Source organism: Rhinichthys klamathensis, unplaced genomic scaffold, assembly GCF_029890125.1.
Source record: "Rhinichthys klamathensis goyatoka isolate OS25496 unplaced genomic scaffold, OSU_Roscu_1.1 h1tg000391l_1, whole genome shotgun sequence".
NCBI lineage: Eukaryota > Metazoa > Chordata > Actinopteri > Cypriniformes > Leuciscidae > Rhinichthys > Rhinichthys klamathensis.
The window spans coordinates 3,154,029-3,168,800 of record NW_026606894.1 but is presented as its reverse complement, the minus strand read 5'-3'; the positions used below and the strand labels follow the sequence as shown (position 1 = coordinate 3,168,800).

Here is a 14,772-nt window from a genome sequence, read left to right as displayed (position 1 = left end):
TTACAACCGAGGTATGCAGCAAAGCATTTGTGAATCCACAACACGCACAGCCTTGAGGCGGATGGCCTACAACAGCAGAAGACCCCACCGGGTACCACTCATCTCCACTACAAATAGGAAAAAGAGGCTACAATTTGCAAGAGCTCACCAAAATTGGACAGTTGAAGACTGGAAAAATGTTGCCTGGTCTGATGTGTCTCGATTTCTGTTGAGACATTCAGATGGTAGAGTCAGAATTTGGCGTAAACAGAATGAGAACATGGATCCATCATGCCTTGTTACCACTGTGCAGGCTGGTGGTGGTGGTGTAATGGTGTGGGGGATGTTTTCTTGGCACATTTTAGGCCCCTTAGCACCAATTGGGCATCGTTTAAATGCCACGGCCTACCTGAGCATTGTTTCTGATCATGTCCATCTCTTTATGGCCACCATATACCCATCCTCTGATGGCTACTTCCAGCAGGATAATGCACCATGTCACAAAGCTCGAATCATTTCAAATTGGTTTCTTGAACATGACAATGAGTTCACTGTACTAAAATGGCCCCCACAGTCACCAGATCTCAACCCAATAGAGCATCTTTGGGATGTGGTGGAACGGGAGCTTCGTGCCCTGGATGTGCATCCCACAAATCTCCATCAACTGCAAGATGCTATCCTATCAATATGGGCCAACATTTCTAAAGAATGCTTTCAGCACCTTGTTGAATCAATGCCACGTAGAATTAAGGCAGTTCTGAAGGTGAAAGCTGGGTCAAACACAGTATTAGTATGGTGTTCCTAATAATCCTTTAGGTGAGTGTATATACAGGGAGCTAATAGTCTAACAAGACACACCTGAAAAGCAATGAGACAAATCAATGAGAAAACTACAAAGAACTACAAACATTGCACTCGAGACAGGAAGTAACATAAAAAAGACCAAATAAGACATGGGAACATATAACAATAATCTTCACAAATGAACACAGAAAGTTTGAATTAGAATACTTTGCAAGAGCCAATTATAAACATAACAAGGCTGTAAAAGCAGACTAGATGAGTTTACCTGTTTGGCGTGATGACGTTTAATGTACCCAACAACATCTGTAGTCTCATTTAGACACTTGTTAGCAGCTGCCTTTTAAAGTAGGCTAAAAGCTTTTTTTTAAAAGTGGAGTGTTACTGATGTATTTTATGTTGTAGAATAAAATAAAAATCTTGAGCTTGTGTTAACCACAGAGCTTATTTTACAGACCTTATTTTTTACCAGGGACAATGAAACTGGATTTGCTCATTTCTGGGTTTTGGCCTACAAAAATACATCACCCCTACAGCACTATATAGAAAATTACTGAGTGCACCTTTAACATATAAAAAAAATCCAATATATGAGCTGTTAAGTACATACACACTACAAAAATGAAATACCTCACTGTCTCCTGTCCAGCGGTTCATTACTGAGCTTCTGCTAATTAAATTGAATTTAATTATCTTGGTTAATGCACAGTTGCACACTCAAGAGAAAAGCCGACTCTGATGAGGGCTGGGTCGTATAGATAAAGAATAATTCCCAGATAAACGCTGATATCACCACGTGCAGTGTGAGATTAACACTGATCTCACGGCAGTCCCTGTTTATTAGCTGTGCAGTTAAACATGATGCAAGTATATCAACAGGGTCATGGATCCCAACTGCAATTATTAAGTGCAAATCTACAGGATTTTTCCAGATGCCCCAACATCCTTTATCCTTAACAACAGCAAATAATAAATCGCCAGTTATCAGGGTCCAAGCTCTGATAGTTCATGTAGACAATTTGGTGATTTAATTGCCATCTTTCTAAATATAAAGTGTTTTTACTGCTTGAAGGTTAACAGTCCTGAATCTCTACTGATACTGTAAATTAGGGTGTGATGCAACAGGTTACAAAAACACTGTACATACTATTCCAAATGACAACTGACCTTAAAAAGGACATCTGTAAATATTCAATCAATCATGTTGATGCTAAAAGATTTTCAGGGACCATTCCGCACTAAGTGAGATCTCTATAACTTATAATCTCTGGCATCCTTGGTTTATGTACTGACTGTGAAATATGATTAGTTGACTTTACTTGAAAAAAAGCGAGAAAATTCATTGCCTTAACAAAAATAAGTAAATAAACGTCACACCTAATTGAAAAAATTAAGTTACACTGTCAATTAAAATGTATTAAAACAAAAGAAAATGAGTTGGGTTCTCCTTTTTATGTTGGACTAAGAAGCTAATTAAATTGCAAAAAAATTAAATTAAATTGTTAATACAGAGTTAGCTTTAACAGTGATATGACAGCCTGTCCTCACATAAATGCGTCTTTATAGCACGCATTGTGTATTATCGTGCAATTTATAGGCGAAAATGAGTTTTTACGTGCATATGATACGCAGTTTTCGCGTGCATTTGATACGCAGTTCATTTGCGTGTAATACACACGCACCCCACACCACTAATTCTACCCAAATGTATAATACACACGCACCCCACACCACTACTAAACCTACCCTAACCAACCCATGCGAATCCTATGCACGTAAAAACTCATTTTCGCGTATAAATTTCACGATAAACACACTGCGTGCTATAGAGACGCATTTAGTGTGATCGGGTTGGATATGAACGGAGCACAATAGGGACATTTATTAAGAAAGCAAAAACGATAACATTTTTTATTTTTATTTTAAAGATGAAATGGGGAGTACATTGAAAAGTTGATTGACAACATTCAATATGCTATTATATTATTTTAATATGCTATTATTTTGCATTTTTTTGGTGACTAGTGGTGCAGAAATGACACAATCCACCTTTAAGTCCAGCTCTAAAAAATCCAAGAACTTCAATGCTGTATGTGTGCGACTCTGCGTCTCTCGCCACAGCCTCAACATCTCAGGTTCATGTTCACTAGTGTCAGGGAATCTGTGGTGATTTATTGATTGACAGGTGCTGGTTAGAATGCAGGCACCCTTCATAACTGTCTGACATCAATCAGCATGTCCTGGGCATACCTGACATTGAGGAGGAGATGCAAGGAAACGAGGACATCAAAGACCAGAGTATTGAGAGGAAAAGATGAGTGTAAGGAGAAAAAAACATTAAGAAAATGGTAAGTGATAGTCTGAAGCAGTGGCTTTCAGCTCACTGATATTTCATTAACCTCTTGAAACCCAGCAATTCATTTTTATCCTCTGTTAAAGGCATTCGTTTTGCAGGGAAATTTTCATTTGAGTTCATACGTGCAGTTTAAAGTCAGTCAGCATGAAAGGAAAATCCACCCTATCTATTTTCTGAATTCATGTTATGGATCTTATTGTGAAAAATTCATCTGTGCATATGTTTAATTTTAAAGTTTGACCGTGTAATGTTTAATCATCTCCTTTCTAGTGACGCAGGACTTCTCCAGGACTTTTATTTAATCTGATTAAACCCGCCCCTTCAAGCTTGCATTCATCCGCCTCTACTTTTGATTGCCACGCCCACATCTCAACATCCAATCAAGAACTGATGCATAGAACCAAATCCCACCCTACAGTTTCGAGTAATCTGTTACACTATATTCGTAATAATCTGTTCATGACTAAATTCGTTTGGAGTTTGAAACAGCTTGTCGAAGCGAACTTTCTGGAAAAGTTCATTCCAGCTGGTAAACATCTCTGTACTACCATTGGCCCATGGTGATTACGTAATAGGTGTGGCTCTGGGGCTCCGCCTTCTTAGATGAGGTAATCTTCTCCGGTTCATTTCTTCTGTTTAGTCCATAGATATCCATAATAAAGGCTAGATGTCTTACGGCGGAGTCTCTATCGTCATCACCGGCGGCCATCTTGTCACAGGCAAGATTTCTGGCGGGCTCTGTGGTACCTGATGTAAGATGAGTGATCAGCACGAACACAAATACTCTCATCTCGTTGAAATCTTGACGGATTTACAAACGGTTTGGTTTCTTACAAACGTTAACATGGCTATGATTATTTATTTATACACTTATTATTCATAAGTATGCAGTGTCATAACCTACATCTCTGACGTTTATAACAAACCAAACCGTTTGAAAATCGGTAGAAAATGGAGCAAGTTATGGCTATTTAAAAAAGTACATGCACCATTAAAACACAATGTTACGAGTGAGCGAGCTGCCTGACAAGATGGCCGCCAGGTGCGGACGTCGACCTCCATTGGCCAGCAGCGCGGACGAGACATCTAGCCTTTATTATGGATATCTATGGTTTAGTCCATCGAAGTTAGATGCAAGTAAAATCGTGAACACACTGAAGAGCTGCTTTAGTAGAAATTGAAGTTGTAATTCTTGTGAAAGAGACTCTGACATTGTTTCAATGTTTAATACTGTAAAGTTGATTACTTTAAAGCAATCTATTGTATAAAGTGCAAAGAGCTGGGTAAAGATTTTTAGCCATTTCTCTTTTTTGTTTGACAAAAAAGAAAAAAAAGAGCATACTGCTTTGGAATGGCATGAGGGTGAGTAATTGATTTTTTGGTGTGCAAATTTAGTTCATGCATGTAGTGGATTTCATTTCATCAAGATTTCATTAAAAAAAACTTTTAAATTAAACATCTATAGCATATACTGCTAATTCATATTCATAGTATACTAGTGTGAATTTTTTTTATATAATACTAATTTGCAGAGGAAATGTGAAAGAAGAAAATTAGCCTGAAATCTTGCCTTCATTTAACACCTCAAAGGATGATTTTGTATTTAAAAGTATTTAAAAACATGCTCTAATGCATGGTTTGAAATCCCCCATTGATATAAATAATGTGACACAGATGCCACTGTGTGTCTCTCCTTTTATATGAAAAGAATAAAGACGTTAACCACATGAAATAACATCAAGTACTCACCTCTAGTAAATGTGAAGAACACCACTGGACCTTTTTGAGCTCTGTAATGAATCCTGTAGTGATCATTGCTCATCGTTTAGTTTGGGCTACTCTGAGGGATAGAAAGTTTAATGGATGACAGGGCAGCCAATCAGGATCCAGCTTCAATGGCTCCTCCATGGGATCTGAGCAATTAGATAGACTAGACCAATCAATCCCGGTCTGGTGAGAGAGAGTGACATCCTCAAAATGAAACACTGTAGGTTCAAGAAAATGTGTCCTTTAGAAATAGCAGGCAATGTATGTCACATAGAAAAATATAGCTGAGACATGTAGAGGTTGTTAGACCAACCCTGGGTTTAAATTCCTTGTTCGAGGGCACAAATGTAATTCAGTAGTCGGCCAGTCAGATTACAGCTTGTCAGATAAAAAAAAAAAGCTTGCTTTTCTATACAGTAAACAAACTGTGAATGTAAAGAAAATCTAGTTACACAACAAAGAAAGAATTGCAATTTTCATAAACTCCTGCCATATTTGCCTTATCCATGAATGAAAATAATTACTTGAGTAATTAATCAAGTAATTGATTAATTACTTGATTAATCACCCTGCCCCCCTGAGCTATGCATAAAAAATGAGCAAGATGATGTAAGTTCTTGTACATGAGCGCTTTGTTATACAGGTTAACAATCTCATTGTAGTCAACTAACCTCCACTCACTTTCTATAAGACATATGAAAGATTTGACAGCTACCCAAGAGCTGCCTGAAAGACTTAACAAGACACCTTTAAAACATGACCTTTAACAAGAGAATGTGTGTGTGTGTGTGTGTGTGTGTTGATCGCGCTTTTATTCTGCTGTGAATATGAATATCTACTGAAGCTTAATAAATGTCATTGTTGGTGCTTCTCTTGTTCTTATCAGTATTTGGACACAGTGACATTTGTCTTTTGCTTTGCTCCTGAACACCTGGCCGTATCTCTTATCTCTGATAGCTTGGTCTCAATTAGCGTGAGCTTCCTTCTTTGGCATTTTGCACTTCTTATCAAACTTCAGGCAACCTGAATCCACACTGTTTCCCCCCATCCAAACATAATATATCAGATACTTTTGACATCTCTGAAATTAAAAGATCCTGCTTAAAATCTGCTTGCAAAGTTGTTGGCAGGTGTAACAGGTGGGTTCCTTTCTTTTCTTTCTTTATTAAGTCCAAAAAAAAGCAGAGAAAAAATGTAAAGATGGTTGTGACTTTGGTTCATAGAGAGCATTTTGATCTGTTTTCTAGGTCTAGATATCTAAAACACACTTCATTCTGCTTTGAGTGGCAGATTTTTTTCATGCAATACTTCTAAATATTAAACAAATAGGCTAGTTCACCAAAAATGAAGTGAACTTGGATTTGTGCAGGTTGTTTGTATGCTTACACTGTGCTCAAAGGTGTTGGATATAATTATTTATTCATTAAAATGAATCTGGTAATTGAAAATAAATATTAAGAGGTTATAATTAAACAATCTTCTGTCTGAGGTGAATCTGTTTAAAGTAAACCGCTGTTTTATCTGTATTTGGCGCTTCCTGATAAGAGTCACAGAATTAATGAGGTCTGTGTTTAACCTGCCAATGGCATCCAGAAACCTTTCTCTGCATTTTTTCTCTCTCTCCGCAATACATAATCTGATAAGGGACACATCCTTGATTCAGTTATTTCGAAAGCCAGGATGGCCTGTGCAGTATGCATAAAATTTAGATAGCCTCTTTGGTCGTTGCTCTGTATCTCCTGCTATTTTGAATATTTATACTGGCCTTTTCATGTCAAAATATATAAATTAATTTCATTATTTTCAATATATATATATATTGTGATGAGATATCGCCTGCTCCCCACTTACCATTCTGGACACGGGGAGCAATGTCAGTCTCATCCACCCCAGCTTCTTCGAACTACAAAGTCTGGCCAGTCCCTCCTCCCATTCACCTGCGTTCATGATGACATGAGGTATATGCCGGCCCAAACCGTCTCAATTTCTGATTTCCCAGGAACCTGGATGGTTGAGGTTGAGGGGTTGAAGAACCTGCAAGGGTGAGATTTTCCAGGTTTGGAGCAACTTCTACGACGCCCCGACAACCCCAGGCTTACCTTGCATCAGAGAATGAGAGAGTGGGTGAGTCTTCTCAAAGTAATCTTGAAGTCTTCTCTGATCTTTTCCAGCAGATCGCAGGAAGCGGGTCCCTCGGAAGAGAACAACCAGAGGACGATCACTTGAAACACTGCTGGGCACAGGTCAGGGTGGTCAACGGCACAGGACACCTGCCAACAACTCTTCACACTTCATTGTAAAAAATGACTTGTTATACTGTGTAGCGGAAAGGCGGGGGGAACTAAAGGAACTGCTCGTACTCCCAAGGAGCAAAACAGAGATGATTCTCCACCTGGCACACTCCCATCCACTTTCCGGCCACCTCGCAGCAGAGAACATTCTGCAGTGGATAAGAGATCACTTCCACTGGCCTAGGATGAATTCCGAAGTGCGGCGGTTCTGCCAGGCCTGTACAGTATGCCAACGAACGGCTCCTCAGAGACCTGCCCCCGCCCCCTGATTCTACTATCAGTAATAGAGGTGCCGTTCTCATTGGGATGGACATCGTGGGGCCATTGCAGAAGAGCCATGAATACATTCTGGTCCTGGTGGATTATGCCACCCGCTATCCTGAGGCCATTTCACTGCCGCCGCTATCGCCCAGGAGTTGTTTGCCTTTTGCAGCTGGGTGGGGATTATATCTGAAAATCTGACGGACCAGGGCACCCCCTTTGTTTCCTGGGTCATGGCTGATCTGTGTAAGTTGCTGCAAGTGAAACATCTCTGCACCTCAGTGTACCACCCCCAGACAGATGCTTTAATCAGACCCTCAAGCAAATGTTGCACCAACAGGTGGTGACCGAATGATCCCCTATGTGCTTTTTGGGATATGAGAAATGCCCCAAGCTTCCACCGGCTTTACCCCATTCAAATTGCTGTTTGGACGACAACCCTGCGATTAGCTCACTGAACGTCTCGGTAGGGCCTGGCAAATCTCCACACTGGACTTAACAAAAACTTTAAGAACTTGCAAGTTCCCCTCTCCACTTTGGCAAAAGAGAAGACAGCTTTCAGTGCTCCTTCAGGGCACTTTCATTACCGCGTCTTATCTTTCGGCCTGCTTGTGCCACCAGTAACCTTTGAAAGGCTGATGGACAGAGTGCTCCGACCACACCAGGCCTATGCTCAGAGAGTTGCTGACCACGCTACGTCGGACTGGACCAACGGCTAACCCTCAAAAATCTAATCTGGGGCATTCAGAGCCACGATACCTGGCTTATCGCATTGAAAGGGGACTGATTGAACCGCAAGAGGAAAAAGTAAAGGTCATCAGGGTGTATCCCCGGCCCTATACAGAGAAACAGGTACGTGCCTTCCTAGGTTTGGCTGAATATTATCTATGTATTATTCCGGGTTTCTCTTCTCTGGCTTGCCCTTACAGACCTGACCAAGAATGCCCAGCCAGATGAAGTGCAGTGGGATGCTGCAGCTGAGAGAGCCATCCGAAGACTAGAGACAGCGCTGACCTCGGCGCCAGTGCTACATGTCCCGGATTTCACCCTGCCATTCATACTCAAAATGGATGCCTCTGACACGGGCCTGGGAGCTTTACTGTCTCAAATGGTCCAAGGAGAAGAACGTTCATCAGCCGAAAACTTACCCCTGCCGAAACACTATATGTAGCTGTCGAGAAAGAGGCCCTGGCCATAAAATGGGCTGTCGAGGAGCTAAGGCATCTTCTAGGTCGTTCCTTCACCCTGGTGACAGACCATGCCCCTCTGCAGTGGATGGCAAGGGCAAAGGACAGCAATGCTAGAGTCACCAGATGGTTCCTGACTCTTTAAGACTTCCACTTTGTGGTCAAACACTGATCCGGTTCCGGCAATGTTGGTGTACTATCCAGGATGTTCTCTGGCTGGTCAGGTCTGTCACCCAGAGGGAAATATAAACTCCAGCAAGGAAGATGAGGGGAGAGCCGTATGGACTTTCACTGGGTGCGTTACTAACCTCTGTGTCTTTTCTTTACCTAGAGAGTTATTGACTTCCCCAAGTGAGAGTGGATCACCCGGCTAGTTGGCTAAACTCTCCTCTCTTTGCTGGGCAAGAAGGAACTGCACTTTTCACCACGGAACATTTCACTTGTACGGAACTCAGAGACTGAGTTTGATTGCACCTAAATTCGCACTGGTTCAAAATACACTTCAAACTTTTTTGTAACTAGTGCATAAACAGAAATTTCATTGCCTGCACACAGCTAGTGGGGAAGTCCTCCAGGGAAGGGACGTCCTTCATCATGCATTTATCTGATGCTGAGACAGGAGAGGAATGAGAAATCAGTGCTGGAGAGAGATGCTGCTTTAGGAAACCATGATACCGGCCCTATTTGACATGGATGGAGTCAATAGCACTTCTTGCTGGTCACCCTTTAGAACTGGAATTGCTTTTATCATCAACTGAAAGGTCTGTATAGAAGAGATATACAATTTTTATTGTTTATACTGAGATGCATATATTTTTAGTTTTAGAACTTGTGAATGGCATGATGCGTTCAAAATGTTAGATATGGGGGAATTCTAGGATTATATGATAAATTATTAGTTACATCATTGATTTGAATGTAAATACAATTTTTATCATGACTTTTTTGGGTGAATTCGATGGAAATCATGAACCTTTTTTCTGTTGCCATCAATTATAAGCCAGTGTAAATGGATACAGACATGCTGAACATATTCACATTACTGGAACTAAATTGAAACTTAGCCTAATTTGGATAATTAAACACCATTTTGGAGAACATAAATGCATTGTTGATAAAATGTAATTTTTATTGTCTGAAATTGTTTGAGAAAATTATGCTAAATGCACTTCCACAATCTTCACAACAATGGGATTTGCTGTTATTGTTATAAAGCACTGCTGAATTTTACAATTGTTTTTCAACAAACCGACCATATCAAAATTAATGCATTACAGCAAGTTACAGAAGCACAATTCTAAGCAATATGCTGTTCTTGTTTCCTTAGGAAATGGCTTTCCATGGTCCTTCGAATCAAAGGGTTGCTTGTGGTCCAGAGATTGCTCTGGGCTTCCACTCAGCCATGTCAGAAGGGATTTTTCAGGCTTACACCACCCCAACATAGAAAAAGATAAACAATGATTCACTCCGGACAACAGCTTATGGCCCCGAAGGCTTGTGTGGCCATACTATGGCCTTTTCAGTGTATGAACCACCGTTGTTCCACATATTTACATTCAACTCTTTATGAACACTTTGGAGAGTTACATCATCAGTTTAATGAATTAAAATGAGCTAATTACCTCACCTATATGGGTCTTCCTTATTTAAAAATGAATCCATTGCTATAGTACATTCCAGATAAAAAAATTAAACAAGTTATACTTTTCATACAAACCATCTGTTTTCTACACTTTCTTTCTTATCCTTTAGCCACCCACACATACTCAACCATTCGCTTCCTGCATCCGAACTGTGGAAGCGGATGTCAGTCCTGCCTGAAGAACATTCTCTCCCCACTGACTCACTAAACCCCGCGATGCTGCATGTATGCAGATCTCACTTTCATGAAAATGAAGTTGGCCTCCGAGCCTTTTGTGTTCAAATACTGATGTCTGCTGGGAAATCTACTACATGTAATCCTCTTTTGAATTTGAAAGGCAATATGAATGATCAGTAAACAACGGTGATGGGAAGATGAACACTCCGAGGAAAAACCAAGAAGTAGTGGGGGTGAAAATAAACAGGCAGAATTCAAAGTGTCTAGGAGGAATCCTGAGGCAAAGATTGGCTCCTGACCTGGTTTGGAATTGGTTGGAAAAATTCAGACATGTTAGTTCTGTTTGAAAAGCTAGTGAGCTGTAGACAGAATTTTAAGGTGGTCTCGTTGTGAAGCTGTACAAAAAAAGTGGGCAGCATAGTTCTATTACCTTCTATGAGTCCTTTTTTTGGCCAAATTCAAAAGACAGATTGCATGTATCCTTCAAAGAGAAGGCAACACTTATTTGTGCTTAATTGTACTGAATGTGCACTTGTTGAGTACTTCAAATGTTAAAATTTTATTATTTGCAGATAACACAATATTAACAAAGTAAAAGGCCACTTAAGTGTACACAATCATGACTGCTTCTTTACACACTTAAGTACACCTTTAAAAGGTGCACTTCGTATTAATGTCAAATTAAAAGTTTTACTTTAAAGTGCATTTTAAAACTTTATGTTTTAATAATCTTTTGTTGTGCTATAAAGAAGTACACTTATTTTGATGTTGACTAACATACTAAAGCACATGTAAGGTGCTTGATTATTATTCCTACTGTTGTGTGTTATTTGATATTACACTAAAAGATAATATATTTTAAATGTTTTAAATTGCTAAACTTCATTACAAAATTACATTACTTACAAATATATTTAAATGCATGACATACAGCTTTTGAAAGAAACAACATCAAATTATATTTTACATGCACATTTGTGTACATTTGGCAGTACACATTAACCATATTTCAAAGACAATAATATAAATATGTGCTTAAGTCCTAAAATACATTTTAATTTAACAACAAACATAGAATTAATTCAGTACTGAAAAATGCTGCTAAGAGTTTACTATAACAAAAATATATTCATATGTACTTTTCAACCTGGCTCCTGACACAACACACAGGTCACCTTTTGGCATAACCTACGTTGTCTCCACTGCTTAACATTGTACCACAACAAAATTAACATATCTTCTGACTCTTGCACGCTTTTCAAAACCTTTCCACTTCAGTTAGTCGTGTTTAACCAAGTCTCTACCTTTCTCACAAAGGAAAACCTCCTGGACAACAACCAGTATGGCTTCAAAATGGCTTGCTGGATCTTTTAGCTGCTTTTGACATGGTTAACCACCAGATCCTCCTGTTAACCCACATGGCAATGGGAATCTCAGCAACTGCACTTCAGTGGTTCAAGTCTTACCTCTCAGGCAGGGTGTTTTAGAGGGGTGAGGTGTCTAAGTCTCAACATCTAGCTGCTGGTGTCCCTCAAGGCTCAGTGCTTGGACCACTTCTATTATCCATCAACATGACATCAATAGGTTCTGTCATTCAGAAACATTCATACAGTGGTGGACGAAGTACACATACCATGTACTTGAGTAAAAGTAAAGATACTCAAGGTAAAATACTACTCAAGTAAAAGTAGAAGTGCTGCCTTTAAACATTTACTTGAGTAAAAGTACAAAAGTATTTGCCTTCAAATGTACTTAAGTATCCAAGTACTTTGATTTTTTTATGGCCATAATGTCCTATTATAATTTGTCACAAGACTCTTGCTTAACTCAGTCTAAGTGAAGACTAATGTCACTCTTGGCACACCAATCTATTAATAAAATGACATTAATAAGTCTGATAGATATATATACTGTATGTATATATATTTAAATTTAATTAATTTTTTGTGTGTTTAATTTTGGAGGGAAGGGGATTGTTCCCATAAGGTATAAAACATTTAGAGTATTTACTGTATATATTTTTCTCCAGCACCTGTGGTCATTATTATTAACATCTTAATGTTATGATACATTCTCATAAACCTGCACAACGCCATTATATATATATATATATATATATATATATATATATATATATATATATATATATATATATATATATATATATATACAGGGCTCTACAGTGCGACCATTTTGCTCGCATATGCCCCTAAAAATCAATACGTGCGAACCGGGGAAAAAATTTACGAGCACAATGTGCGAGTAACTACCTACCATAATCGAAAACGAGACGATAACTAAATAAAAACTAGTTTTGAATGACAAAAACTAAAACTAGTTTTGAATGACAAAAACTATGACGAAAATCTATTGACATTTTCGTCAACAAATAAAAACTAGACAAAAATGTTAGATAGTGACGATCCAGTAAGAACTGATGTCCTGCGTTTGTGGTAGATGCGCGCTGATCTACACAGCGGCACACGGGTTGACATGCGCTGCATCTCATCAAACGTTAAAAAATGTAAATGTCTGGGAGAATTAGTAGAGCAGACACATAGATCTGAATAAGAGTGACGACGCAAAAAAAAAGAGCTCTATTTGGTTCGGTTTTCTGCGCACACACCCGACCCGAAGCGCGCAGACATGCACACACACACAGCGCGCGAGGACTGAACTGAATTCTCTTTTGTGTCTGAATGGACTAATACACAACATTATGTCGTAATGTCCATTTTGGAGAGTATTCACGTAAACTATGTTGGTTATGTCTTAAACAGTTTTGAGTGTGTCGGATGTGCATCAGTGCAATTGGATCCACAAGTCATTGGACATGATCCGATGTCTTAAAGTGACAGTGGGTAATAAACCTAATGCGGTCTGTGTCATCAAGCAACAAAAGAAAAAAATAATAGCATTCACTGCTCGGTACTTGAACATTCATTGAAAAGAAGACTATTCTACTTTTAGGAAAAGTGGTTTTATTTAATTTTAAGATATTTTTTTAAGTCACAGTAGTTAAATCTGTATCTGTATTGCATGTTCAAACTTTACAATCATTCATATTAACAGGTTAATAGATGTTTTCTCTGGGAGTATATGGGTTTGGACATTTTAGAGAAATTCTAAATTAATGATTTACAATTGAACTAAACCCATTATATTTTAGTCATCTGAATTGTGTTAGTTTTAGTCGACGAAATACAATAAGATTTTAGTCGACTAAATCTACAGTAGATACTAATACTAGTAAATACTAATACACTCTAAACTAGTTTCTCCTCCATGTTGTGGAAAGAGCCTCTGCAGTGGAAAGATGCAGATGTCCACTGCACAGGTGTGCCAATGTGCTCCTAGCCTCCTCCTGAGAGCAACACGTTCCCCTTGTTCTGTTTTACTAAAGTGATTGTAAAGTGTGATTTATACTTCTGCATCAAATCGACGGTTTCACACTATAGTTGAACACAAAGAGAAGGAGCACACACACGTAGTGTATATAAAATAAATAGTTTCTTATTACTTGTTAGTGTTTTTCACTGCGCTCCAAAATTTCTTTGTGTGCTCCTACATTTTTTCATTTAGGAGCACATGTGCTCCTTGGGAAAAACCTTAGCGTAGAACCCTGATATATATATATATATATATATATATATATATATATATATACACACACACACATACACACACCCACATATTCACACACGTGCGTGCGCGCACACACACACACACACACACACACATATACATATATATATTCTGTATTCTATGTTATGGGAGCCAATTTCCCTCCGAAATTAAACACAAAAACGTATTAATGCAGTGCTTCTGCTAGGCTAACGTTACTCCCCAGAAAAAAAGCTAATACATGCAAGTAATTTTAGTGGCAACGTAAGCAATGTACATTATGCGTCAATACTTACCGACAATTGCTGCAATAATAGCTGCTGCTCTCTGTCCCGCTTAAAATCATCAACGAGATTTGTTCGGAACTATTGAGAGCTACACGAATAGCGTGACCGCGCGGCGACGAGATCACTGTCACATCTGTTCACAACTCTCATATTTAACGGCTCTGGTTCGCGCTTAGTAGATACCGCCAAGGCAAGTTCAAAACAAAGTGCACGCTGTACTGTGATTGGTGGCTCGTTCGACCAGTTACGTTTTTATCCACTCATAAATAAAAAGGAACGACTGATTTTTGAAAATGTAGTAGAGTAAAAAGTAAGATATTTGACTTTGAAATGTAGTGGAGTTAAAGTAAAAGTCTCCCAAAATTTAAATACTTGAGTAAAGTACAGATACGCAAAAAAG

The 14,772-nt window shown here is 38.9% G+C and overlaps 1 protein-coding gene across 1 annotated transcript in view; it reads left to right on the top strand.

Moving 5' to 3' along the window:
• The window catches only part of LOC130070024 (gastrula zinc finger protein XlCGF57.1-like), a 44,063-nt gene extending 35,437 nt beyond the window's left edge, over positions 1–8,626 (top strand). Inside the window, exon 4 of the mRNA XM_056234270.1 lies at positions 8,385–8,626. Within this exon, the coding sequence (XP_056090245.1) occupies positions 8,385–8,626 (242 nt within the window). The remainder of the gene's footprint in view (positions 1–8,384) is intronic.
• The last annotated feature ends 6,146 nt before the right edge of the window (positions 8,627–14,772 follow it).